The 25,192-nt window shown below is 36.8% G+C and overlaps 9 protein-coding genes across 18 annotated transcripts; 5 read left to right on the top strand and 4 right to left on the bottom strand.

The window, feature by feature from the left end:
* Positions 1-330: 330 nt before the first annotated feature.
* LOC107273744 (geranylgeranyl transferase type-2 subunit alpha) lies at positions 331-2,950 on the top strand. The gene is made up of 8 exons (XM_025091082.1): positions 331-348; positions 914-1,024; positions 1,098-1,216; positions 1,308-1,495; positions 1,561-1,758; positions 1,839-2,138; positions 2,187-2,438; positions 2,508-2,950. The coding sequence occupies exons 1-8, from the start codon at positions 331-333 to the stop codon at positions 2,948-2,950; spliced, it is 1,629 nt and encodes a 542-aa protein (XP_024946850.1).
* Positions 2,951-3,051: 101 nt separating this feature from the next.
* LOC107273796 (golgin subfamily A member 2) lies at positions 3,052-7,287 on the top strand. 2 transcript variants are annotated; one of them, XM_025091089.1, is made up of 14 exons: positions 3,055-3,352; positions 3,425-3,514; positions 3,636-3,806; positions 4,014-4,214; positions 4,331-4,526; positions 4,604-4,769; positions 4,843-4,984; positions 5,067-5,252; positions 5,323-5,541; positions 5,617-5,802; positions 5,890-6,141; positions 6,224-6,322; positions 6,389-6,911; positions 6,997-7,287. In XM_025091089.1, exons 1-14 carry the CDS (start codon positions 3,308-3,310, stop codon positions 7,197-7,199), a joined length of 2,679 nt encoding a protein of 892 aa, XP_024946857.1. In that variant the 5' UTR covers positions 3,055-3,307; the 3' UTR covers positions 7,200-7,287. The 2 variants fall into 2 exon arrangements, with proteins under 2 accessions (XP_015607806.1, XP_024946857.1); XM_015752320.2 differs by having other exon boundaries at positions 3,052-3,352; positions 3,636-4,214.
* Positions 7,288-7,394: 107 nt separating this feature from the next.
* On the bottom strand, positions 7,395-8,423 carry LOC107273799 (60S ribosomal protein L35). Its single transcript, XM_015752324.2, has 3 exons — positions 8,294-8,423; positions 7,751-7,887; positions 7,395-7,682 (listed from the first exon to the last, which is right to left on the bottom strand). Exons 1-3 carry the CDS (start codon positions 8,294-8,296, stop codon positions 7,451-7,453), a joined length of 372 nt encoding a protein of 123 aa, XP_015607810.1. The 5' UTR covers positions 8,297-8,423; the 3' UTR covers positions 7,395-7,450.
* Positions 8,424-8,615: 192 nt separating this feature from the next.
* On the top strand, positions 8,616-10,214 carry LOC107273797 (heparin sulfate O-sulfotransferase). Of its 2 annotated transcripts, none has more exons than XM_015752321.2 (7): positions 8,616-8,816; positions 8,883-9,112; positions 9,179-9,264; positions 9,326-9,464; positions 9,528-9,625; positions 9,725-9,882; positions 9,962-10,214. In XM_015752321.2, the coding sequence occupies exons 1-7, from the start codon at positions 8,705-8,707 to the stop codon at positions 10,171-10,173; spliced, it is 1,035 nt and encodes a 344-aa protein (XP_015607807.1). In that variant the 5' UTR covers positions 8,616-8,704; the 3' UTR covers positions 10,174-10,214. The 2 variants fall into 2 exon arrangements, with proteins under 2 accessions (XP_015607807.1, XP_024946863.1); XM_025091095.1 differs by having other exon boundaries at positions 9,549-9,625.
* On the bottom strand, positions 10,171-11,291 carry LOC107273798 (alpha N-terminal protein methyltransferase 1). Its single transcript, XM_015752323.2, has 4 exons — positions 10,993-11,291; positions 10,739-10,925; positions 10,575-10,683; positions 10,171-10,507 (listed from the first exon to the last, which is right to left on the bottom strand). The coding sequence occupies exons 1-4, from the start codon at positions 11,158-11,160 to the stop codon at positions 10,270-10,272; spliced, it is 702 nt and encodes a 233-aa protein (XP_015607809.1). The 5' UTR covers positions 11,161-11,291; the 3' UTR covers positions 10,171-10,269.
* Positions 11,292-11,423: 132 nt separating this feature from the next.
* LOC107273757 (protein FAM122A) lies at positions 11,424-14,946 on the top strand. Its single transcript, XM_015752259.2, has 7 exons — positions 11,424-11,750; positions 12,024-12,677; positions 12,741-12,804; positions 12,961-13,361; positions 13,461-13,604; positions 13,686-13,913; positions 14,003-14,946. The coding sequence occupies exons 2-7, from the start codon at positions 12,535-12,537 to the stop codon at positions 14,208-14,210; spliced, it is 1,188 nt and encodes a 395-aa protein (XP_015607745.1). The 5' UTR covers positions 11,424-11,750; positions 12,024-12,534; the 3' UTR covers positions 14,211-14,946.
* Positions 13,176-17,727, bottom strand: LOC107273758 (ribonuclease P protein subunit p30). 4 transcript variants are annotated; one of them, XM_015752261.2, is made up of 8 exons: positions 17,402-17,727; positions 17,102-17,313; positions 16,781-16,849; positions 16,518-16,718; positions 16,369-16,436; positions 16,197-16,276; positions 13,426-13,504; positions 13,176-13,330 (listed from the first exon to the last, which is right to left on the bottom strand). In XM_015752261.2, exons 1-8 carry the CDS (start codon positions 17,703-17,705, stop codon positions 13,327-13,329), a joined length of 1,017 nt encoding a protein of 338 aa, XP_015607747.1. In that variant the 5' UTR covers positions 17,706-17,727; the 3' UTR covers positions 13,176-13,326. The 4 variants fall into 4 exon arrangements, with proteins under 4 accessions (XP_015607747.1, XP_024946861.1, XP_015607746.1 ...); XM_025091093.1 differs by lacking the exons at positions 13,176-13,330; positions 13,426-13,504 and adding an exon at positions 15,829-16,103 and having other exon boundaries at positions 16,518-16,703; positions 17,402-17,725; XM_015752260.2 differs by lacking the exons at positions 13,176-13,330; positions 13,426-13,504 and adding an exon at positions 15,829-16,103 and having other exon boundaries at positions 17,402-17,723.
* LOC107273751 (probable phosphorylase b kinase regulatory subunit beta) lies at positions 17,671-22,725 on the bottom strand. 5 transcript variants are annotated; one of them, XM_025091087.1, is made up of 17 exons: positions 22,592-22,725; positions 22,308-22,472; positions 22,114-22,232; positions 21,902-22,037; positions 21,624-21,831; positions 21,211-21,567; positions 20,814-21,150; positions 20,465-20,742; positions 20,278-20,292; positions 19,618-20,036; positions 19,425-19,540; positions 19,214-19,356; positions 19,014-19,146; positions 18,602-18,947; positions 18,393-18,530; positions 18,083-18,323; positions 17,671-18,018 (listed from the first exon to the last, which is right to left on the bottom strand). In XM_025091087.1, exons 2-17 carry the CDS (start codon positions 22,340-22,342, stop codon positions 17,734-17,736), a joined length of 3,306 nt encoding a protein of 1,101 aa, XP_024946855.1. In that variant the 5' UTR covers positions 22,343-22,472; positions 22,592-22,725; the 3' UTR covers positions 17,671-17,733. The 5 variants fall into 5 exon arrangements, 4 of the variants coding, with proteins under 4 accessions (XP_024946855.1, XP_015607736.1, XP_015607737.1 ...); XM_015752250.2 differs by having other exon boundaries at positions 22,308-22,374; positions 22,506-22,651; XM_015752251.2 differs by lacking the exon at positions 20,278-20,292 and having other exon boundaries at positions 22,308-22,374; positions 22,506-22,651.
* LOC107273755 (arf-GAP domain and FG repeat-containing protein 1) lies at positions 22,711-25,127 on the top strand. Its single transcript, XM_015752257.2, has 6 exons — positions 22,711-22,955; positions 23,286-23,839; positions 24,108-24,299; positions 24,378-24,557; positions 24,656-24,783; positions 24,856-25,127. Exons 1-6 carry the CDS (start codon positions 22,792-22,794, stop codon positions 24,907-24,909), a joined length of 1,272 nt encoding a protein of 423 aa, XP_015607743.1. The 5' UTR covers positions 22,711-22,791; the 3' UTR covers positions 24,910-25,127.
* The last annotated feature ends 65 nt before the right edge of the window (positions 25,128-25,192 follow it).

The following is a 25,192-nucleotide window of genomic DNA, read 5'->3' on the forward strand; positions in this document are numbered from 1 at the left end:
TCTCACTGTACTTGGGTACTATCAGGATGGTTGGGGATCGTTTCATTTGTTGGTTGCTCACCCAGGATGCCCCACCGACTGGTATATCTTTCATTTATTTGTTCTTCTTGTAATTCCCCTACTACTGGCTACTTCAATGGAATTTTGCAACGACTATACTATCGTTCTTCTCTGCAACCGATCAAAACCGATGTTCTACGCTCGGTTTCCTTTCACTTGCAGCTTTCCCACGTGACGCGAATTTTTCCGGTGGACCGGTACGTACTTTCATCGTTTAGTGCGACCTGCACGCTTTTGGGAAGATTGTGGCTTATGGAAAGTTAGGGTATCATGGGGAAAATTGTTGTGGTACTACGTGAGGCTGTAGATTATTGATTTAATTGAACTCTAGTGAATGTATTTGTAGCGGATAGTGCTTTTGTTGATTGGATTTTTTTGTATCATTGCTTTTTGTATTCAGGAGGAGTTGTCGGGTGACTTCATCATTTTAAAATTTTCCCACTAATTAAATTGTTCGAAGCTGCCGCGCTCTATACGGAATTTACAAAACTTCTTTGGCATATTGATCGCAGATAAGTTACCGATATGTGGAACAGTTGATTTTATTTTTATATTTTTATTAGCTGTTGTTTCATAATAGTGTGTTTAATATATTCTCATAGATGGACTGGACTTGGATGCGAATCACATGTATGTGATGCTGCATAACCTTTTATATTAAGCTTGACAGTTGCGTGTCGTGAAAGCAAGTTTAATACAATAAAAATGGTAAAAAGAAGAATAGTTTGTTTGTTGACAAAGGACTTGGAATATCCAAGGATTCGAATATACCGTATAATGAATTTTCCTTTAAGACGAAGAATATGTGATCTATGTTGATCATAGGATTATATTATTTGTATAATATTTTTAGCATGGACGTGTCAAAGTTCGAACCACTGCCGAGCAGGAGGAAATCAAAAAAGTCGAGAGAGCGAAGAAGGTTGCAGAGTACAAAGCTGGGATGAATTTAGTTTTTCAGAAGGTAGAGTTATCCTTGTTACGCATTGGGTCTAATTTACTCATTCTAACAGTATTATGTATTATTCATCTTTCAGAGAAGAGATAAGATTTATGATGACGAGCTTCTTCTAGTCACTGAACGTATTGTTGTTAAGAATCCTGATATTTATACATTATGGAATATCAGGAGAGAGGCTTTCAACGCAAACGATTGGTAAATTTATTGTACCTAATTTAGTTATTTATAGGCTTTTATACTTTATGTGGTTTTGCTAAAGGAATATTTTTTTTCTGCTGGTTAACAGGAGCAACGAAGAACGTGAGATACGCATGAAAAAAGATTTATCTCTGACTGAATGTTGTCTCAGAGAAAATCCTAAGTCTTATTATGTTTGGCATCATAGATGCTGGGTCATTGAGCGCTTATCTGAACCTGATTGGGAAACTGAATTGGCTCTTTGTGCTAAGTGTCTGAATTATGATGAGAGAAATTGTAAGTGATCATATACCATGATAAAAAGTGACAAGTCTATATATTTATTCTAATTTTTTTTATAGTTCATTGCTGGGAATATAGATTATTTGTTGTACAAAAAGCTGGAATATCCGATGAGGAAGAGTTTAATTTTTCCACAACAAAGATACTAAATAATTTTTCCAATTATTCCTCTTGGCATTATAGAAGTAAAGTACTCTCTAAGATGTTTCCTGATAACACTGGTGCACTGCCTATTCGATCAGATAAACATAAAGAAGGTACTGAACAAATTATACAATGAGAGTACTGTCACTATGATTGTATCATTCATAACAGAATCTTGTTATTTGATTTCTAGAACTTGACCTCGTTATGAATGCAACATTTACGGATCCTAATGACTCAAGTGCATGGTTTTACCAAAGATGGCTTTTGGATAGTCACAAAAGTATAAATAATCCAATTTGGAGGGCCCAATTAACAAGTACTGCAGCAACAGTGGTATTTCACAAAGATGTTGCAATCAATTCCTTAAATCTAAACATACTTGTTGATGGTACCAATATTCCCTTAAACTGGGAGTCGCACGATAATGCAAAGTTTGCAAAAGTCTGGAGCACCCCTCCGAACGAAATCTTTATAAACTTAAACGACGACAGTAAAGTGGAATTGATTTTCAATGAAAACATATATCCATTCCATTCAGTGGATGGAGAAACGTTCACATGTAAGATAAACATCGAGTCTCAAGAGAAGCACAATCTAAATCAACTACAGGAACAACTAGAAAGCTATCAGCAATTGATACAGATGGAACCGCATAATAAATGGGCCTTACTAACAGGAATTTTCCTAATGAGAAACATCAATGACTCTAAATACCACAAAAATATTCTAGAAAATTTCACTGCCTTAAAAACCATTGATAAACTCCGTTCAAATTACTATGAAGATTTGCGTAAGTACTGATCATAGATCTTTTACCAAAACATCATTCGTAACCTTAGTTAATACTATCTCATTACAGGCAGCAAATATCTCATTGATTATGTCTTACACAATACTTGGTTACAAGAGGATAAAACGAATGAGGTTACATCTTTAGACATGTCTAATTATAATTTAACGCTTTTGTGTAATGAACATTACCTCAGTTTCTACAGTGAAGTCAATTTATGCGGAAATAATTTGGGAAACTCCCTGCATCGTCTACACTCATTACAAAGATGCAAAAAGCTGTCATTGTCCTGTAACGGAATAAAATCCCTCGAGCAATTTCCAACCCTATTTAGTTTAAAGGTCTTGTTATTAAGGTATAACGAATTGTCCAGTGTCGATGAGATTCTTGAATTAGTGAAGCGTCACCGCTTAATCACCCTGGATATTCGTGAGAATCTTGTATGTATGGTGAATGGTATTGTGCAGGCTATTTCTGAAGTATCTCCTGACACTACAGTATTAACTGATTGATAATAAATAAACGTTATTACTGTGGGGAATTGTAATTATATCAGTCTTGAATTTTCTTCTCTTTGGTAACAATTTTCGTAAGGTATTTTACTCTGCTGCGCCAGTCGTGTCTTCAATGGATGCTTGAAATTTACGTAATCTACGCGCGCATACAGAATACCTTATTGAAGTTGCTGAATCGATGGATTTTAGAACGCCAATTGCTCAAAGTGGTGAAGTGGCACGTATGGAGTCACGTTATAACCTGGAAACGACTGTCACGTCGCAATATTTTTCTAATTGACAATGTAAATCATTAAAATTTATAAGCCTGTACTGTGTTCCTTATTGACCCGTGTCGTAAATAATAGTACTGACATGAACATGAATAAAACTGAGAAATTGTTAGCGGCTAGAAAAAGGGTATAGTATTGCTCTGTGACATTTCAGGATGTGTATATAGAAGATATTATTATTTTTTATATTTGTTTACAGTTGAAGGAATTTCAACTCAATAGGAAAAATCATCACCAGGATGTTCCGGTGAAAGAGCAGAATGATTTACAAAAAGAAACACCGCCACTTGTACAGTTCATATATTCAATCTATTTCTTTGATCTAGTCTGCGCTCTAAAATGTTAAATATGTTTTTGACATTCAGTCGTTCGAGTGTGGGGTTCATTAATGTTCTTTTTTCATTCTGTAGATTGAAGATTCCTCAGTTGATTGCTTGCATAATAATGGAACCGATGTACCAAGTCCGAGTAAAATAATTAAGAATACTGAAACAAGGCCTGAAGAAGCTCCAGTGCTATTTGATCATTTCATGAATGATCATGTTGAGGAGTCTTGTTTTGGTAATACTTCCAATGAAACAGTGAGTTCAGCCATTAATTACAAAGAGGAATATAACATCAGTACTGAAGGAAGTTTGATATCACAAAGTAATAAAAATCACATGAATTTCGACTCTCTTGAAACTGAAAATGTGCTGCAAAACAGTGACCCCTTACAAAATACTGATAGTTCCGCTAATCTGGAATATTTTGAGACTGATGTTGAAAGTTCTGTTACATCGGAACAGCCATTGAACCATTCTGCTTCGCTGCAAAAAGAACGACTTTTGCAAATGGCTTCAGCAGTGGCTGATGCCTTAGTTGATCACCCTGACAATGATGAATCTGGCCATACCTCCGACCTGGAATATCAGAATCAATTTCTAGTTTCTAGTCTTCAAGAACAGAAAGAATTGGTTAATCGATTGCACATTCAAGTGGCTCAGTATGTAAGTAAATCATTCATTCTTTCTCATATTATTGATTCACTCCAATATTTGCATACATTATCCTCTAATTATTTACCTCGTGAATATTAAACCTATGCATTTTGACTCTTTATCAGAGTAGCAGAATTTCCGAACTGGAAGCGACTCTTGCAACTAAAGAAGCGGATTTCGAAGTGAAGCTTTTGAGGGAATTAAATCCACTAAAAGAGCAGTTGCAAGTTCATGCTCAGACGACTGGAATTCTTGTGGGCGAGAAAGCTGAACTAGCTGCTGCCCTTACACAGGTTCAGGCAACAGCGAAGCAAAAAGCTGGTTAATACTCGTTAATCTCATTAATGTATAATTACTCATATATAATTTTTTTCAATATCATTTTTTTAATCGAACAGCTGAAGTCGAGGATCTCAGTGCAAAACTAAAATCTTCCCAGTTACGTATCTGTGAGCTTGAGAAAGAGTTAACACCTCTCAGAAGTATATCCAATGACGTTGAATCAAGAGAAGGAGCAACGAAACAGATGATCACTGAAATGTCGGAAAAAGTCCGTGAGCTCAGGTAATCCATAAGCAGTCTTATGTATTCCTTAGTCCAATTGACAGAAACTTAAAAAAAAACTTATATTCCTTAGCAAAAACAATGACGATTACGAATTGGAAATTTCGGAGCTCAAGCAAAATTTAGAGCTGAAAAATACCCAGTTACTGAGTGTTCACCAGGAATTAAAAAACAAAGACGATTTGCTGTCGCTATGCGAACTTAAAGTGCAGCAGGTACTACAAAATACGACTAGAAAGATTCCTCTGCGATATCATTTTACAATTTAGTAATAAAAGCGTCCTTATTCTTACCTAGTTAACCAATTCCCAAGAGTCAGATATCATTGAAAATCAACGACTCACAGTGGCTGCTTTGGAGCAGCAGTTAAATCAGGTTCGTCAGACTCTCAAAACTGTCAGTGAGGATAAAGAAAAGGCTAGTGTCCAGTATGGAAATTATATGAGTACAATTAATAGCCAATATGAATCAGCACTCAAAGAGGTACTACTCTTAAATATGGAAAGCAGTTTATTTTTACACAAGTTACCTTATCTTTAATATTTCTCTTTAGTTAGAAAAGAGCAAAGAATTAATCACGCAATTGGAACTAAAAGAACGGAGCTACATTGATAGATTATCTGATATGGAGCAGCAGTTGCAGCGCGAAAAAGACAAAGTGGAATCTTTGACACCGGCAGAAGATTATAAGAATCAAATAGAGAGCCTAACGAAGAACGTCGATGAGCTTCTTCAGGATCAACACAGCGTCCAGCTTGCTCTGAGTGAAAAAGTCAGAATATAGTATTTGTAAACGTACTGCAACGATACTGCAGTGAATCTGACTGTGTTTCCTGTAATATTTCAGGATAATGAATTAGAAAATTTGAGAAAGGAGCTGGAGGAATTACAAGCTATAAAAAGCGATGCCGTGGAGGCGTCAAAATTAGTGGCGGCACTTGAGAGTGAAAAAATTGGTGCATCCAGAGCGGTTTCTCAAAATCATCAGTTAAAACAGCAACTAGGTGAAATGCACGATGCTTTTGTTCATCTGGTATGTAGTTTATGTTTTGAGTGAATGCTTCTGCTATTTCCAAATATATGTACAATTTTATAATAGTTGTGTCTTACATATTTCTAGAGCAACAGTAAGCTGGATTTGACCGAGCAGTTACAGGCTGAACGGGGTATCGGTAAGAAATTGAATGCGGAATTAAACAAGTTTGAATCAGAGATAGAGAAGCTGAGGGAGGAATTACGCGTTAAAGAAGCTGCCTTGGTGGAATATGAAAAAGAAAAACTTCACACTGCACAAATCACAGATCAGATGCAGCATTATCAGGCACAGTCTCATCACGCGAGTACTTTGCAACAGGAGCTCCAAAAAGCATTGGTATTGTTACTTTACTGAGAAAATATTTGTTTTAACGTTTTATTAATTTGAATGAGTGTTTCAATTTATTGTGCATTGCTAGGAGACTATTGAGAATTTAAAGAAGGAGAATCAGAAACTATTCGCACAGCAACATTTCGGTAATCCTGGAAATGTTCCCCAGGAAGTCTCAAACGTGAAGGTAAAGAATATTTCTGTCTACATTTTATTAATTTGCAAGAGTATAAAAGTCTATTATACATTTCAGGAGACCATTGAGACTTTAAAGAGAGAGAATCAGCAACTACTCAACCAGCATGTTTCTGCGAACTCCGAGACTGTTTCAGAGGATGTCGAAAATGTACCAGTAAACGATTCTGAGGATAAAGTAGACGATTCATCTTTAACTCTGATTCAGAGTTCTACGCAAACTGTGGAAAAAGAGGAACCTAGTATTCAACCCGAAGCTGTAAGAAAACTGGAAGAGAAATTTAAGACCACTATGGAAAAAATCGCAGAACTCTCTGACGAGAAGCAAAGGCTGGAACACTTGGTCCTTCAGCTGCAGGGCGAGACAGAAACTATAGGAGAATACATAACCCTTTATCAGAGACAACGTGCTATTTTGAATCAGAAACAGAAAGAACGAGAGGAAGCATTTTATCAACTGATCGAACAGAGAAATCAGCAACAAGAACAATTGCACAAGCTTAAAGTGCTCGTTGCTGATCTTATTAGTAAACAATCTACAACTGAAAATCCTGTGGACAATTTAGGAAGCAATCACGAAGGTCAGTCTTTTGTTAACTGCTTAGTACTAATAAGATTGGCAAGTTGCGTGGATAAATATTGTATCTTTTAATATTCATATTGCAGGAGACCATAACGAGAATGTTGATGTTCCTGATGTTTCTATTGTGGAGAATTCTGAGATCCAATCTATCGTACACCCCAAGGATGAAACTACTTCTCAAATCCTGGATCTCTTGACGGAGATAAAAGATTGCAAAGATACCTGTATTCTCGAGCCGAATTTCCATCCTTGCCCTTGGTGTTCCGGAAAACTGATCACCTTGTAGCCGACATTAATTGCTGCCGATCGACATAGAGCACAGGAGCGTGAAATGTAATGATTGTATATAGACATTGAAAATTTTCTAAACTCAATTGCTATTGTCTTATTTCCACCATGTGCCTATGCTTAATTGACGATCGATATTCTACCGTGCGTTGTCGAATAAACAACAAGGGTTCGAATTATTAGATAAAGTTGCTGCCGTAAACAAATGTTTATTTGAGGATTTGTGTTTATACATTAAAAAAAGGTGATTTAAACCTTTACTGCGTACTTCCTTACTGGGAATGCGGAACGCTTACGGATCTCCTTCAGCGTTTTACGACTGGCCTGGTGAGGAGTGAGAACTCTGCGGAGAGCACGAGTCTTCTTGGGTCTCAGGTCCAGGGGCTTGTATTTCTTGTTCTTGTAGAACAAACGAAGATTCTCCTTCTGCTTTTGGTGCATGATAATATACACCCTCGCGATGGCCTTCCGGACGACGCGACTGTAAATAATTAATATATGAAAGAGCTGTTCGTCACTCAAATATAAAATTATATCTACAAGACTCACATCTTCGACAGTTTGGATGCTGCCCCACCGGTAACTTTGGCTACTCTCAAGTTGGTCAGCTCAGTCTTGAGCTCCTCCAACTGCTTGAGCAGCTCCTTCTTGTCCTTCGTCCGCAACTCGGAACACTTGACCTTACCCTAAAACATTATGATACACTATGTACTTCCTATGTATACACTGTTAACCTCGCAATTGTGTGTTCGCCTATTTGTGTCTTATTTACATAATTCACTATAATTTTCTCCATTTATATAATATTTCTCGTAAGGAGAATGAAACCCGGCTTATTTACAGGCATTGTAGGGTACAATAATAATTCCCTATAGAATTACTGTTGTTTCACTTATGGATACCATTCGGCATGGCGGAGAACCATAAGTAAATTTTGATTATTCCCTAAAATTTAATGTGAGAAAGAACTGGAAATATAATAGAACTATTCTATCATTATTTTCAAGATTATTGGCACCGTCTTATGATTTGCTTTAATTTAATGAGGATGTTTCAATTATATTTGGATTACGAGGTGATGCACAAACTAACCATTTTGCCACACTTTTGCTTTAGGAAAGAGAAAGAAGATCACGGAAATGTCAGTGGCAGCTCATTGATGTAATACGTTAGTCAAAAACAATATTATTTTTTTAACTGTCAATGTGCAGTGAAACTAATGTAGGATTGAATGAAGTAACAGAAACCACAGACTCAATTATAAAATTACAGCTTTTAAAACTGTTACTTTTTATTGTTTATTAAAAAATAATATACTTGGAACTGAGTCAAAAGATTTATTTTGATTCTAATCGAATAGATTGTGGAACGGCTACTTCACGTTGATTCCCACTACCCAACCTGTATGGTGAGTGGGGATAAATTCTTAGTAAACTGTCAAATTTAACTGCTTTTGACAGTGAATACTTTGGTTATGTATCTCCATAAGTATCGTAGAAGAAAATGATATTAAGAAATTATCCATTTCAATGGATTTTTATGATAATTTTCTTAGCTCTGTGTCTGTACCTGAAAATTAAATTGAATTATTTAGAAGAAAGCAATAGAGTACTGCGTAAGTGGATGTATTAACTACCGGCTCTAGGTTATTATTTTTTATTTTTTATTCATCCACTTTCAGAAGAGGCAATTACTCTTATTCGGAATCAGCCAAAAAGCAATGCTCTTTCGGCTATTGAAATTCATCGAGACAATCATCTTGATGATTCCATTGTTATTTATAACAGGGTTCCTAAGACAGGATCTACAAGCTTTGTTGGTATAGCGTATGATCTATGCAAGCAAAACAAGTATCATGCGCTTCATATTAATGTGACCAATAATATGCACACTCTTACGCTTCCTAATCAGGTAATTTTTTATTTATCGATCAACTTTTCTTTCAATAAATATTATTATATTGAAATTTATTTGTAGGTGCAATTTGTAAATAATGTAACTCAGTGGGATGTGATGAAACCTGCATTTTATCATGGCCATATGGCTTTTTTAGATTTTGGCAAGTAAGGGAGTGTCATTTGTATGAGGTGGTTTTAATTTCTTTAAACTTTTACTCCATTTCAGATTTGGAGTTAAGCAGAACCCGCTATATATAAATTTATTACGCAAGCCCTTAGATAGATTCATTTCTTATTATTATTTTTTGCGATATGGAGATAACTTTAGACCGCATCTCATTAGGAAGAAACACGGAGATACAAAAGTTAGTATCAGAATAGATTTATTATTGGAGAAATATGTTCAGGTCTACAAATATTCGTTTTAGACGTTCGATGAATGTATCAAGGTGGGCCAAGCTGACTGTGATCCTGATAACATGTGGTTGCAAATTCCTTTTCTCTGTGGCCATGATCCACAATGCTGGTAAGTACTGTCGTTAACATTTTGGAGTAGTATCAAGTATTTTAATGCATGTTCATATATTTTAGATAATTTTAAATGTTATGAATATTTATATTTCAGGATAGCTGGCAATAAGTGGGCATTGGAGGAAGCCAAAAGAAATCTGGAAAAGCATTACCTTCTGGTCGGTGTTACCGAAGAATTAGCAGAGTTTGTACAAACTCTGGAAATTGTACTGCCACGCTTTTTTAAGGGAGCATACGATCATTTTCTTCACAGTAATATTGCAATTTGTATTTGTCTTTAGTGTTGATAATCGAAATAAGAGTCATATTTATTTTCTGGTATTGTCTTCAGGTAATAAATCACATTTGAGACAAACTACTCAAAAGATGGATCCGCTTCCTGAGACTGTGGAGAAGATAGAGAAATCTACTGTGTGGAAAATGGAAAATGAGTTATATCTGTATGCACTCTCTCATTTTCATGCTGTTAAGAAGAGACTCCTAAATCCATCGATGCAAGACGGTAATCAGCGATTTATGTATGAGAAAATAAGGCCAAAATAAATATCACTTTACTAATTTTGTTTATTAGTAAAAAAAAATTATTAGAATTGGAGCCAGCCAATTTGCAAGATTACAATTTTTTAAAAATATTCTCTATTATTCTATGGTAGCAGTCTTCGCAGGTCTTAATGCAAACATATAAACAGGATAAAGTCCTCTTGGAAAGCTTTTTTGCTTCTGTTCTTTAATACAAATTAATCCTGCCTTCTCAAAGGCATATTTTAGTTCTCTGAGTGGTCTGGTTACAGAAGAGTCCTCTGAGTCAATATCAATTTTGTCTGAACTAGTCACATTTTCCTTTACTACTATCACACCATTGTCCCTCAGACTTGTTCTGTGGAATATCAAATTATGATAACCCGTATCCAGATTAGATTACTATAGACAAAAATTTAGCTTACTGGCAGTTACGAAAAAAGTCTATTAAATCATCATCCTGCAAATGTCCTAAGACCCATTGACACCATATAACATCATATTGCTTTGTGGAAGCACAGAAGTCTTGTAAACCTGAAGAAAAATATTTAGTATAGATATTTTACATTTACATAAATTAAATATTTACCTTGTGGATAATACGTGCCAATTTTGCTAGCACAAGTGTCTAAATAAGTTTTAGCTGCCTCTAAGAATTTTGGATTTTGTTCAACAAGATCTACCTGTTTAAAATGTTTAACTAACAGATTTTTAGTGATGCGACCAATACCAGCACCACAATCCAGAGCACGATTTTTCTGAGGTGCTCGGTTAAGCTGTAAGGAGCCCAAAATAAAAATTTTGAATCAATCCCACACTAAACACAAAAATAAACAATAATACCTTAAATAGGGACCTGAGAAACAATTCAGATCCTTCAATGTCAGTATGAGAAATAAATCCAAAGCCACCTAACATCCCATCGACAGTCGCTGGAATTTTTTCCCAATATTTAGCAGCATCACTATAAAATTCACATTGAATGGTTTCAGTATCAGGTTTCTCTTCCATTTTTTTGAATTAAAGCATATAACTTAAACCGATAAACGAGGTTAGTTTAAAAGTCACTCGGAAAATAATTTGGCTTGAAACAACCGAATACTAGATACACGAGATCATTTGAAATACTCGAGAGCCGTTGTCCATTATATGAAACTAGAATCCTCACTATTCTAATGAAAAGTAGGCATTGACGTGTTCGTCTAATTGTGTATATAGTCTATGTTTATTGGGTGTGAAGAGTTTCATAACCTGTTTTATCAACAGAGTCAGTTGTCCCAAAAATCCCAACCCGGTTTCGGAGCTTCTACCAGCGCCCAATCGAACAAGACAGCGGAGTAGTTGCTGCTTTTTGGTGACAAACGAATGCCTCGTACAGGCGCATCGTGCCCCCTGTTCGAGCTTAAGCCAAAGGGGAACCTACCGTGAAAGGTCCTGCAAAATTCCTTAGCACGTTCAGTTTAATAACGCGAATATATACCGCAGCTGATCCTGCTTCTTGATCAGGACTGTTGCTCCTTCGCTAGTTGGTTCATTCGTTCGTATGCGGATCGCTACTCGGCAGGAATACACGCTATGGGATTTTATCATTCACTTCTATCGTGAGTCTCATTATCCTGACTTTAAGCAGAACAGATTGCGAGGGGATAAAACCTCGGGTTTCCCTGGTATTGCGTTCACGGAATTCCTTAGCCCGTACTGCAGCTGCGTTCGTCCGCTATTTGCAGATTAATTAATAGATAAAAACAACTAGGAATCGAGCGCAGCTCACGTGCGGAACGTACTAGCCGATGAACGTTTACAATAGGATAGGCTTGATTCTTGTTAAGATTTATATATGTTTTCGTAAAGAAAGGATTTATATATCTGTTTAGAACATTTGCCATCCTGGCAGGATAGTTTTACGGTTGGAACCTGCTGCTTGCAAGATTGTAGAACCTGCGATTAGATCAGCTAGAGTTGAACTGTTTTCATTGAGGATACATCATCGTATGACTGGTGCACCTTTGGAATTGGGAAGATACAAACTACGATCACATGAAACTCAGATATGCTTCTAATGATAATTTGCATAATGGGAAATTATACTTGCCTATGAGTATTTTTTTGCTACTAGGCAATTTATTGAAGTCCTTGGTTCATTTGAAAGATCCATGAATTATAGTACAGTGACAGTTACTGTGAATTGGAGGTAACGTGAGCCAGGGTGGTTTTCCTGTAGCACAAAGGTGCCTATTACGGGAAATGTCATTATGGGATCATCAGCTGGTTTCTGACTGTCTGTAAAGGACGGTTTATCAAGGACGGAATACCGTCCGTGAAATCACAACCTGGTGAAGCTACCAATGTGCTTCCTGTCTATGCTCAGTGCCTGTAGAATCTTTCATGAATGTCCAGTGGAACGTCCCCACAGCCATGGACGTTGACTGTCCAATAGTCAGCCTAAAGCGGTCCAGTAGCGCTCCAATGATCAACGAAATCAGTGCCGTCACAATGTCTGTCACTTCACCGTCAACGTCTACTCCAAGGTACATCGTTGAACCGTTCTTGAAGCTTCTACACTGTTGCTTAACATATCATTTCATTCTCAGGGATGCTGTTTCTACCTTCAACGTCTTCTCTAACGCTCCCCGTGCCCGACGTTTCAGTACCAGCGTAAGGATCACATTCCTGGCTCTCACTAGTTCACCAAGAATCCGTGCGATACGATACCCTAGTCCTCGGAGCTCTGTACTTTATTATCGCATATATTCCTCCATCCTAATATAATATTATACGTGGAATTCTCGTTAACGCTCTAATGTTCTACAGAGTCCTGGTGGAATACCAAGATTAACACCAAGAGTAAGTCAACTTCGCCAGGAAGAATGTGTCGACGTAGTAGGTAGGGAGGCAGCTCACGAGAAGGAGATTCACAGCGCAATGCAAATGTCACAATCCTGGGAAGACTTAACTCTCGAAGCTGAAGGATTATCTTTCAAGGATTCTGAATCTCCCTCGCAACAACTCAACAAGTCAGAACGACAAATGAGCAAAAGAGTCTTTGATTCGTTGAGCTTAAATCTAACAGTGGGTGGACCTCCTCTGTGCTCCTCGCCTTCGCCCACCAGGTCAGGTTTAGGTCAGCGACAGTGTTACTCTCCGAGTATCCATATGGTCAATTGGAAGAGCAGTCTTTCACCTAGTCCAACGAGAAAAGCCTTTGCTACAAGGTAATATTTAAATATTTCAAGATAATTCTACAAGTCAATAATAAATAATAAAGTATATACTAACCCCATCAAATTTTTTTTTTCTTCATAAAATTTCAGACGTAGTCTTAGCCCAATAGCCATCAGACCAAGTTGCTTAGGTCCTGTAAAAAGAAAATTCGAATTGGATGATACAGGCTCTGACCAACAACTACAGCCACCAGCCAAAAGGACTTCCAGTCTCGTTATTTCAAATTCCACCAGGTAATACAAGTATCCCTATACTCTCTGACGTCTAATCAAATTTATGTACAAGTATCTCAAGGATTATATGTATATTTACAGGCTGGACACAATAGCAAGTCCATTGCCAGGTACTATAAGTTCAGTAGGGACACCGGAATCATTATCAAGTGCAGACTCGCCCAGTTTTTCCTTCAGACCAGTAGATAGTCCGTCACCGGGTCGAGTTTTATCAAGCGGTGACGAACCTATGTCGGACTCGAGCGACCAGGCGAAGCTCTCCGATCATCAGATACAATGCAGGGATCATCAAGTGTCCAGGAATCACAGGTGAATTCCTTAAGCGAGACGAACTGTAAATTAATTATTATCGCGGGGTCTGATTATGGTCGTAATATATTATTTCATCGTTGTATTAGAGGTTTTGTCGGGATCTACCTGATCGCTACTTGCCCAAAGGTGCCACAGCTGAACGCAGACGTATTCGTTTCGTTCTACAACCTATTACTATACTATAACTATTTACTACTATCGCTACCACCCATTACTACACTACCATTATTACGGCTAATACCACTACACTACTATTACAAAACTATTACCACTATCCATGCCCCGAAGAAGTGATTCGCAGTACTCTCAGTCAAGGGTAACTGTACTTGATCATTTTTATAAAGGCATCTTAATACAGCCAATATTGAAAGTAAGGGATTTATGTATCAAAAGCATTACTAATATGGTTTTGTATGTTTAATAGTATCCGATACAGTTTCTTTGATTTACAGTATGATATACTGATATACTGTACTATATCATTATCCTGTGTACTGTATCGTACTGTAATTAGGGCTAGTCAAATTTTGATTTTTCTTCTATGAACTCTTGTACAATTATGAAATCTTCGGGGTATGGAGATCTATAGGGTTTTCAGTGTTACTCGAGCTTACCCCGTCCCAATGCACTTTTGTAATTAATATACATTATTCCCCACGTGTTAGATAATCCCCGTATACCAGATATCCATAATGGAGTGCAAAACGATTATGATTACCTTGGCTCAAGTCACATTGAAAATCCTGATCAAATTGTCCAATACTACCAATTAAAGCATACCATTGTCTCGCAAAGCCAAAAGAGAATGTCGTCGTTCTAGTGAAAATCTGAATCCTCATTGATAACCAATGTAATCGGTATGAGTAATCAAAATTTACCAAAATGTTAAGCGAACTAATTTATCTTTCTAACATTTTTGAGATAACGACGACCATCCTCTACGTAATTATGCCCGGGATGAAATGGTTATACCTTATTACAAGAGGTAGATTTATTAGTGAAAAGAAAAACAAAAAATATTTATAGAAAATCTTCCGATTTATTATCACGATGTTATCAATCGATCGAATTCCTTAAAGAATAGTCTCTTTTACTTCTACCATATACAGGCAACCCAGAAATCCATCGCAATCAGATATCAATTCAGAATAACATATGATATAGTGTCTGTGGCTCGAGGAACGCGTTTACTGTAGAAACAAAATGAAAGAATTTACACCATACTTCCTACATCTAAGACTGAAATTAACGACGTTTACCGTTAACTATGGCTGACTGGTGGAAATTTGCATGAAAAAGAAAAGAAATAGAAAAAAAGGAAACTGTTTCTTCCAGAAAAAAATAACGTACGAAAAGAATGTTAGGTAGTAATGGCGACGATGATGATGATGATTGAAAACGAATAGTCATCACGAGATAGTGACGATATTATCTATACTGGTTTCTGTTTTAATGTACATATATATCCTTTTTTAAATATCCATCATTTTCAATAGCAAATTCGATAAAACTGGATAGACAATGAATAGCGACAAGCGAAATCTGTGTTCTTCTGTGGAGATTGCATTGTCCATCGTTAAAATGATTTCAATTAAACTAATCCAACAGGCCTCCCCCCTGCCCTCCCATTCTAGCCTCCCCGAGCCCCCTTATTGATAGGTTAAGTACAAAAATGAAAATTAATTTTAAAACAATTAGTTCGTAGGCGTTAGGCCCGACTCACATATGTAATATAGTAACGATAATTGTAAATTATTTTCCTTCTGCCTAGCGATTACGAGTTACTAGATGATGATAATCACATGATTCACTCACATACCCGAACTTTCCTCCCCTCTCGCCCCCCCCTTCCCCACGTGTAGTCTATAAGTGATAATAAAAACAGAGGATAAACATTGCGTACAACTTGATGTAATGAAAAACTCATGAGAGCTGTCAATGCTAACTAAATGCTGCAATAATGTATTTGTAATTGACGAAGCGGCTGTTGGTTGGACCACCCGACAAGATGTCTGACTTTATATAATACATAAAAGGGATAACAAAGAAGGTCTAATAACAAGCGAATGAATAATTAGAGCCTGATTTTCTTTGTGCTCGAATAATCCTCGCTGGTATCCTCGTCTGTGTCATCGTTTGTATTGGGCAATTGATTCACGAAGATTGCCTTACCGTGACGTCTTCCTTCTGAATTAATTTTTAATATTATTGTATGATACATATTATGTATATGTATATAGTGGCGTATTATCTAAATGAATATATAATCTGTATATTTACCAGCTTTCAAGAGAAGGTGCCTGCACTGTGATACGATGGATGCTCTGGCTTTGGTCTCATCCAGTCCCATCAATGGACCACTGTACTTTTGTTAAGGTGTATAGGGACGCGAGATAAACTTAACAAAAGCAAGTGACGGATGATTTGTTTAAAAGATCAGTTTAAAGGATACAGATTTATTACGTCGTATGGATTTCGTATGTCGCTCGTATCCCTAGCACCACTTGACATAATTACACTCTGCGGAATAAGATATTTGTATGTACAGCGAGCGAGGAATGATAAACTGTGTACAGACATATTCTGTAGTCAAGGATATACCTTGCTCTTGCCAAATGTATAGAAGAAGTGAGAGTAGTAGATTGTTGACTTTCTAGTAGCAGGTTTGATCAAATCTGCATACCGTATTTCAAAGTTTATTCCACGCTCTATGGCTTGGGAGTATAACTTTTTGCTGAGCTTCAGTCCAGAGCAGGAAGTGTTCAAAGTTATTATGTCAGCGTTCAGCTGAGAGCAAGCAAACTAAAAATATCATTGTTTGTTTATATTTATCATCTTGTATAGAACTGTTGATCTTTGTTTACCTGAAATGCTGCTTGGGTCTTTGGAACAACAGCATATAGATTGTAATGCTTCAAAGACTGCGACTGACCCTGAAAGATTTTAATATGTAGTTTTGTATTCTCTCATGCAAGGACAAGGAACATTTTATGTTCATACACTGAATTTGAGATAGTTGAGGATCTTTTTGGAATAGTAATATTATTGCTTACTTATGAAACGTGAACTGGAAAATTTTCTATAACAAGGGATTAAATTATTTATGAAAATCTAGGTACTTGATTTGTGAATCACAAGATTCCAATCTGTCCTAATTCTGTTTATTAATTCATATTTTTTTTTACCAGCATGTGTGTCTTTGCCGGATCGGAGTACACAAAAGTCAGTCTGCTGAAGATTCTCAGTCTGCCTACAAATTCTTCGACAAGATCCTGGATATCTACAGGATATGGCAAGAAGCATTGTACACCTTTACTCTCGGACTTTTTCTTCTTTTTAGATGATTGAAAAATCTCTTCTTCCACCGTTTGATTTAGTGCCACAGTTTCATAGCCCACTAATAAACATACACTATAAGGATACAAGGTACGTACAAAAATTTGACAACTGAAGATAAATAGGTAAATAATACATGAATCATGTACCTCTATAAAGTTCAGAGAATATTTCTCGCAATTTTTCTTTGTCAAAGTCCTGAGGATCAACGCACAGATCGCAAAATCCAAATTGTCCTTTCATTCTTGACGCTCTTTGACGCAAAACATAACATAACCAAAATAAATCTACAAGTACGCACTCATGGCGGGCTCGCACCGTACTGATGCGCATTGACATCTGAAGTTTTATGATTAGTTTCATAAAACAGTAATGGCGACACCATGCACCGAACTGCTTTGAAATAAATCGAACTGTATATTTACAGATAAAATTTATTACCGCATGTAACATCAACTACTCAAAATACTACAAAATATTTCTACGTTATTTTACACATCTCATGGGACTGAATGCTATCATTTATATCACAAACAGTACTCATGCTTCCTCCCATAAGAACATTGTTGACAACAGCCCTTGCGAGACATCCTGTTGTGAGAGAATAGTGTGCTGAGAAGAATGGAGTCTGATCTTCTGTCTTTTCAATATGATGATCCTTGCAATACATGACGAAGGCATCTTCGACAAGACTGTTTAAATCTAGGGGTTTCTGAAAGGTCAACTCTGGGTTTCGAAGCAAGATTGTTGAGACTATGTTGAGTAGCTGTAAATATTTATAAGAATTCATGAAAAATTTGATCAAATTGCTTCAATTGTTTTAATTTTACCTCCACGATGATCTGTCGGTATTCTGGCAACTGGATGTGATGTAAAATTGATTCAACAAGAAGAGCAAATGTCAGTTCTGATCTTGTCATGTTTGACAGAGTTGGTTGCTGGGGCAATTCACGACCATTTACGTAAATTCCACCTGGACAACGGACTAGTACTTCCCAGACCTGATTGTAAAATTGCCCAGGTACTCTGCAAAGACTACCCTCAATTTTTCTTCGGCCAAGAACTGTTAAGCTAAAGAAAAGAAGTAAATATCATATCGACGTGTCTCTTTAATTCATATTCGAGATATGATTTTTATACTTTTCTGATATAGCCCAATCTTTGACAGTCAAAACCTTAATGAGAAATTGTCGGATCTCATAAGGACTGTAATTTCCGATAGGTTTTGCATTTTTAACATACATTTCCAAGTAGAGTTTCATTGCTTCCAAAACCCATCTGATGGACGAAATAATCTTCATGATACAATTATTCAATATCAGTTGCTACAATAATACAAAAATTTATACCCAATTCTTATTTTTAATATTCCTTTAAACATCTCAGGATTTGTTCCAATGAGTCTTCCACAGTAAAGTAAAATTTCCTGCTGTAATACAGCTTGAACTACGTCATGCGGTTGAATAGTGGAATACATAACAGATTGTATTTCAGCTGGAGTCATTGGCTTGTCAAATACAGTTTCCTCGTGTCCAATAACACCTACGGTTATCTGTTTCCCTTTGACGAGCACCCCAGTAATGAAAGGACTGATACTATCCACAGTATGATTCAGTAAACTACTACAATAACGAACAGCCATCCAGTATCGTAAACCACCAGCTTGTTGATAGAGAGCTCTGAGATTATCTCCGACTAAAAAATCATTTTTAAATCACTATAACATAATAACAAACATGGACTATCAGTAAGTGGCAATACCAGTCAATCCATTGATCTCATAATCGATTCCCTCTCTTTTCAAGAGAATATTGTACAGCTGACATTTGGCATACAATCCATCAGTATTGCGAATTTCAGTGATGACATTGCAAATAGGCTGGTCCATGTATCTCTGAATAAAATGTAATGTATTTGAAAATGTTTGATTATAAAATTTTTACGAAATAATATTAATTTACCGAGTAATCACATATGTCTTCGGTGTAAGATAAAGCACGTGGTACATCAGTCAAACTTTGATAACCGATATAATCATGCTCCAATTGTTTAAACTGCGTCAGAGCCAGATCTGTTTCCATTGTGCTCATAAAATCCAGATGTTCTAAATTAGGTAATAATTTATAAACAATATGGAAAAGTGTAGAAATCTGATCAAATTAATTTATCTACCTATGCAAGAGGATGAGATGAGATTCTGTAAACGACCAATTCGTACTTTAGTACCATCGCAATAACCTTTTTTAAGCATTGCGAATAAATCCAACATTTCCTTGAATTGGGGATCTCTAGACATTTCCATAGTCCTCTTTTTAAATAAAAATAATCCAAGAAAGAAATCATTTTATGACTATTAAGCTCTTACCTCATGTGTTCTTCTCGTATCAGTAGACAAACAGTGGGTCGACCTGAGAGTCTCCAATATTTTCCAACGAATTGCAATTCCGTTTTGATATCATCAATTAATAGAGCCATATCACGATACAAGTAAAATTCAGAAACCTCGAAAATCAAGGGATAACAGAGTACAGTCATTCCGCAGACTCGGTAAACTTTACTGGTACCCAGTGAACCAATTGGTCTACCTGGTCTACCTTCCAAATTTAATTTGTTATTGACACCAAGCATCTGATAAACTTTTACAAGTTGTATAGAAGAGAGTATTTGAACAGGTTCCACTTCATGAGGTGTTTGTGTTTGAATGCCATAAGTAGCCATCATGGCTTGTAATCTCATTGATTCAGCAATCAAGACAATTTGCACTACAAGATCTGTATGCGTTCCCTACCAAAGAAAGAAATAAGTCTTCAATTAGTATATGAATCATCATTATTTTATAACGAAAGGACTACAGAGTCAACAAAGAAAAGATCAAGTAGCATGCCATGGCAATGTAAATACATCGTGGCTACTGAAAAAACATATCATAGGAGAAATAAACAGGGGAAAGTGATAATATCAGATACGCATTCATGTGCAATTTGGTGAATTACAGAACGGCAAGCATATACACATAATTACTTACGATACTGGGCTTTGCCTGTATAAAATGCAAGAAAAATTAATTAACATCTGATTCGACTTTTAATTATTAATTATTTTAAGAAAACGAAGCCATAAAGGCTTGTTGATCTTGGATACTTGACACGACATTCTCCCTTTTGGCTGATCTTACAGATTATTCTATATGAATTCAGAAAACCATTTCTTACTTGAAAAGCTGAATAGCGACCGGCTCGTCTAGGTCTATTGTACGATGGTAGATAACGACGTATAGGGTCGAGTTCATTAATGTGCAGGAGACCAGCAGTGAGTAATTGTGCGATAACAAACATTGATTGGTTCCATAAATAAATTGGTGTAACATTGAGATCATTTGCTTTCTGTGCACTACCTTCGTTACTAGAAACACGATAAGTGCTATTTTGCTCATTTCTTTTGGTCTCTATGCACTCCTCTGGCACATAATAATACATGGGAATTAAAGGATCTGCCAACAAAATAGATATTGTTAACAATTAATTCTATAACATAAGATTTATTTGATAATGTAATATGTACCTCCATGGGCATCCTTGTACAACCGTGCCTTTAGTAAATTTTGATACTCTTCGACTTGCTCTGGGAGAGACTTAAATACTCCATCGATGATCATAAATATGTAGAAAAGTGGCCACTCGCATTCAATATTATCAAATTCCTTAATTTCACCAGATTTGTAGAAACGACGGTGCGTTTCTTCTATAACTGTCTTGTAGCCATCTCTGGCGAATCTTTTGAAACCATAGTTTCCTCGTAGCCGATGTACTACGTTGGCTTTTGTCTTTGTATACAGTACTTCCTCATGCGTTGCAAAGGCTGGGAAGGAGACTGTTGGAAGTAACGCTGCATCTACACTCTGCATGCAGGCAATATATATAGTCTTATAATTTTGTTTATTAGATTCAATGAACTATACCTTAGAACTGGATTCTCTTGGCAACATAGTCTCGAAGATGCTTCTATTTCGATTATGTGCATCAATGTCTACGTATATCACTGACCACGATGCTCCCTTCTCACCAAACAGATTACACCCGTTTATGGCTTCCAGTGCACTTTTTGCCATGCCTATTGAACTTGCGTGAATTTCAGGTGTACCATCGTTGTAACGACTTCCACGTTCCCACATGCCATAATCTGGTGTTCGGTAAGCACGTTCCACATAATATACTAAATTCTGTACAAAAGCGACTTCATCTTGTGTATAAATAATTTGCAAGCCAGATGAAATCATCTGCACCAGGAAAATCAGATACAGGGAGACAACGTCAATCTGTAATGGAACCAAATATGTAGTCTTGATAACATGGGGTGTAAGAGATGACATACTTGCAAGTGAAAATAATCAGCATCACGGAATATTTCATCTCCTGTCACCAAGTGAAATTTACAGTGTAATGCAAAACGATTGCATTGATTTCGTTTAAATAGTTCAATCCTGGATGATTGTTTGACCCAACATTCTAAAATTCCACGCATGCACTTTACTGCAGATTGGCCTAGCTCGTAAGATTTGCCACGATCATCATCTATACGCCTGAAAAATAATAAAGATCAATGATCATCTTGACTAAGAGATATCTTAGAAAATTCATTATTATTTTTACCGGTATGCTTGATATAAACTCCATGTTGCTGCAGCACAGTAGATGCTCTCACGAACGCTTCCTACGTTTTTATCAGTGGATACTTGTGGAAAGAGTCCTGTGATGCAGCTCTGATAGTGAAGTATTTGTCGTTTGACTATTATAAGTAAAAAAAACTGTTATAAGTATATATATTCAACATAATATGTACAACTTATGACAATTAGTCTTACCAATTCCATAATAAATATCCAACTGTCTGACAGTATCCTCGTAATTTGATATTTTGAGGAACATATCTATGTCAAGATCCACAATACTATTTTGCCGTACATTACGCAGTTGCGTAGTCCTTATCAACAGATGTATTTACTTAATAGCATAGATAAAATGAGTAATGACATATATGAAAACCATATTTACAAACCTCGTAGGAATCGGTGAAATAGCAATAGAAGCCATAATTGTATTCAAGATTCCTCTTGAGTTGAAATCTACAGAAAAGTGAAGATCGCTTATACAAGTCCTTTGTTAACCAATGAGTTGTCTGTTATTTTAAACGTAACATTGTCCGAGACAGATGTGGAGGCGCCTTTAAAGGTTTAAAAACGAAAATTAAATGTACCGAGTTTCATGTGTTTCATGGCGCTACGTTGAAAATCTAAGTCACTAGCAGCCAACTTCAGTTCGGAGTCGTATACTGCAGTTTACCCGAAATCTTTTTTTTTTCATTTCTACAGATGGAGCTTCAAGAGTTTCCTAGGGACAAGAAAGTGCACCAAGCAGCACCGAGGAACGCGTACCGCTATCTCATCTACGGAAATGGAGGGTGTATGGTGAGTCAGTTCCGCAAGTGCATCCTCACAGAGAAGAAGAGTGGGTGAGAATCCGTTTGACCGTTTGGTCAGATCATGGCGTCCGCGAAGAGAAAGCAAGACGAAAGGAACTTGAAGATATTACGCGAGCTGGTCTCACAACCTGGAAATAAAGAATGTTTCGATTGTCGACAAAGAGGTCCGACTTACGTCAACATGACAATAGGTTCCTTCATCTGTACCTCCTGCTCTGGAATGCTGTAAGTATTCATTTTATACGAAAAACAGAGTACAGAAGCTCTTCCTCCTCCTCTTTCTGGTTTAGAGAAGTAGGAAGCTTCTGATAGGTTTGCCAAGTCGTGAGCTCATCACTGAGTTTTATATACTTACGACATTTAAGGCCAAAGTGACAGATCTGGTCAGCTGACGCTGTAACGCAGAAACAAAGTTTTCCTTTGACATTGTTCAAAGTCCAGTGTTATCGACGAGATTACATGGTGTCATGTATTTTGAAAGTGAATTTGTTGGGCTAGTGAAATTTGTTGATTATGACCAGCTCAGCGTATTGAGTCTTTTGTTTATAATTATAGGAGGGGACTGACACCACCACATCGTGTTAAGTCTATTTCAATGGCTACATTCACACAAGAAGAGATTGATCTGATAAAGGAACGTGGTAATGAGTACTGTCGTAGGATATGGCTGGGTCTGCTTGATTCAAACCCTCCAAACTTGGATACCAAGGACGAACAGAAGATGAAGGATCTGATGAGTGCGAAGTACGAATTGAAAAGATACTATCTGGATCCATCAATGGCTAATCAAAATACTACCCAGAAAACTTCCCAATCTTCTACTTCTTGTTCCAACTCAATCTCCTCCACTTCATCCAATTCCTCTTCAAATCAGACTGCAATACCAAGAGTTCCATTGTCTGGCACATCCCTGCCTGTTCCACTTCCAAAAATCAAGAATCCAGGGCCTATCAATGCTAATTCATTTGCACCAGACTTCGTCGCAGACTTCAGCAAGGTTCCAGATCCTTTTATTGCCGCTGTACCGAATCACCAGTTCACACAGCCGATTGTACCTCAGCCGTCCTTCGCCAACTTTGACAATAATCCTGTCTTCGATTCAACAAAAAGTACGTGCATGGAATACCGACTGAATGAAGAAAGTACCTTTATTTACTATAGCACTCCTTACTTCTGGACATACGAAAGATTTGTTGAGAGTAAAATCTTCTTACAAAACATTTTATAAGAAATATTGAATACTCTGTAGCTGGGTGTCCAATTTATGCATATAGAATAGCATATAAACGAGATACAGGGTCCCATTATTAGCTTAACATAAGAAGAACGTTCTAACTGCCAGAGAAATTTAACGCGGGCCATTCTGCAATTCTCCAGATATGGAATCCACTACTCTTTCTGCTCAACCTATGGGTTTATTTACTGCCAATTTTAATGGAATAAGTGTCCCGCCATCAGAGGATCGTTACGCAGCACTAAAAGATCTGGATTCATTAATGAAACAAACTCAATTAAAGGAAGAGAATAACATTTCATCGAATTCAACATGGGATATTACTAATTCCAATGGTACCGTATACATTTTATTCCATTAAATCTGTCACAATAATGAATAACTGTTTAATTACAACTTTGATCATATTACAGCTACAAATCCTATCTGGCCAGAAAGTAATCAAGCTCGACATGTAATCTCAAATCCATTTACAAGTGGCGATCTATGGAGACCCTCTGCAAATTTAATGAACAATAATTTCCAATCGGTAGAAAGTCCCATGTGCAATCCTGCCAATCCTTTCCGGCCAATGCAGTTTCCAGGAAGCAACGGTAAGTTCTATACAAAAGATCTTATTCCCTTTTCACTGCAATTGCTAATACGTTGAAAATAATTATTATTTAATCTCAATATTCTTATACTGTTACAGACCATCAATGGTTGGGCATAGGTGCACCAGGAACTACTGATGTGATTCCATCTAGTCAACTGATGGCACCTCTTTCCGGTAAAGCATGGCAACCATCAGTCACGGCTTACCATGCGAATCCATTTATGGTGAGTAAAACATATGGTAAAAAATTGTTCATTATACCTACTACAGCAATACTGAAATTGTCTATTGTGTAGGTGGGTACGGGAGTGGGCAATATGGCGCGAAATTCGAACAACCCGTTCTTATGATCCTGAGAGAGAAAATGAGCCTGTAAACGGACGTACGAACAAAAAGTTAATGCAACGCTGAAGATACGTATAACTTAGACAAATTGTTTCTATACATGACCTTACTCTGGCAATTAGTGCCATTAATTTTATTCCTAAGAGCACCAATCTCTTTTATTCATATAACGAAAGTAATACTTTTATTTATGAATATAATATACACGTTAAATAAAGATTAATGTTTGTTACTAATTTCTACAAGGAATCCTTACCCCGTTCGTTATTCCCTTTATTAATAAAAAAA

Source organism: Cephus cinctus, unplaced genomic scaffold (genome assembly GCF_000341935.2).
Source record: "Cephus cinctus unplaced genomic scaffold, Ccin1 Ccin1_scaffold1843, whole genome shotgun sequence".
Taxonomy (NCBI): Eukaryota; Metazoa; Arthropoda; class Insecta; order Hymenoptera; family Cephidae; genus Cephus; species Cephus cinctus.

Coding starts and splice junctions, on each gene's coding strand:
- LOC107273799 (XM_015752324.2), bottom strand. Junction 7,683..7,750: donor GCATCCAAACTGTCGAAGAT/GTGAGTCTTGTA, acceptor AATTATTTACAG/TCGCGTCGTCCGGAAGGCCA.
- LOC107273797 (XM_015752321.2), top strand. CDS start 8,705: ATGATATTAAGAAATTATCCATTTCAATGGATTTTTATGATAATTTTC. Junction 9,265..9,325: donor GCTTTTTTAGATTTTGGCAA/GTAAGGGAGTGT, acceptor ACTCCATTTCAG/ATTTGGAGTTAAGCAGAACC. Junction 9,465..9,527: donor AGAAACACGGAGATACAAAA/GTTAGTATCAGA, acceptor TATTCGTTTTAG/ACGTTCGATGAATGTATCAA.
- LOC107273751 (XM_015752250.2), bottom strand. Junction 21,832..21,901: donor AGTTTATATCAAGCATACCG/GTAAAAATAATA, acceptor ATTATTTTTCAG/GCGTATAGATGATGATCGTG. Junction 20,743..20,813: donor GTACAAGGATGCCCATGGAG/GTACATATTACA, acceptor TTTTGTTGGCAG/ATCCTTTAATTCCCATGTAT.
- LOC107273757 (XM_015752259.2), top strand. CDS start 12,535: ATGAATGTCCAGTGGAACGTCCCCACAGCCATGGACGTTGACTGTCCA. Junction 13,605..13,685: donor GTTATTTCAAATTCCACCAG/GTAATACAAGTA, acceptor GTATATTTACAG/GCTGGACACAATAGCAAGTC. Junction 13,914..14,002: donor CAAGTGTCCAGGAATCACAG/GTGAATTCCTTA, acceptor TCGTTGTATTAG/AGGTTTTGTCGGGATCTACC.
- LOC107273744 (XM_025091082.1), top strand. Junction 1,759..1,838: donor ATCAGATAAACATAAAGAAG/GTACTGAACAAA, acceptor TTTGATTTCTAG/AACTTGACCTCGTTATGAAT. Junction 2,439..2,507: donor AAATTACTATGAAGATTTGC/GTAAGTACTGAT, acceptor ATCTCATTACAG/GCAGCAAATATCTCATTGAT.
- LOC107273798 (XM_015752323.2), bottom strand. CDS start 11,160: ATGGAAGAGAAACCTGATACTGAAACCATTCAATGTGAATTTTATAGT. Junction 10,926..10,992: donor TTCTCAGGTCCCTATTTAAG/GTATTATTGTTT, acceptor GGCTCCTTACAG/CTTAACCGAGCACCTCAGAA. Junction 10,508..10,574: donor GACTTTTTTCGTAACTGCCA/GTAAGCTAAATT, acceptor GATATTCCACAG/AACAAGTCTGAGGGACAATG.
- LOC107273758 (XM_015752260.2), bottom strand. CDS start 17,705: ATGTTACATGCGGTAATAAATTTTATCTGTAAATATACAGTTCGATTT. Junction 16,719..16,780: donor AGACCCAAGCAGCATTTCAG/GTAAACAAAGAT, acceptor TGATATTTTTAG/TTTGCTTGCTCTCAGCTGAA. Junction 16,104..16,196: donor GCACCTTCTCTTGAAAGCTG/GTAAATATACAG, acceptor AAATTAATTCAG/AAGGAAGACGTCACGGTAAG.
- LOC107273796 (XM_015752320.2), top strand. CDS start 3,308: ATGAACATGAATAAAACTGAGAAATTGTTAGCGGCTAGAAAAAGG. Junction 4,770..4,842: donor GAAAAAGTCCGTGAGCTCAG/GTAATCCATAAG, acceptor TATATTCCTTAG/CAAAAACAATGACGATTACG. Junction 5,253..5,322: donor ATGAATCAGCACTCAAAGAG/GTACTACTCTTA, acceptor ATTTCTCTTTAG/TTAGAAAAGAGCAAAGAATT.
- LOC107273755 (XM_015752257.2), top strand. CDS start 22,792: ATGGCGTCCGCGAAGAGAAAGCAAGACGAAAGGAACTTGAAGATATTA. Junction 24,300..24,377: donor GGATATTACTAATTCCAATG/GTACCGTATACA, acceptor ATCATATTACAG/CTACAAATCCTATCTGGCCA. Junction 24,784..24,855: donor ACCATGCGAATCCATTTATG/GTGAGTAAAACA, acceptor TCTATTGTGTAG/GTGGGTACGGGAGTGGGCAA.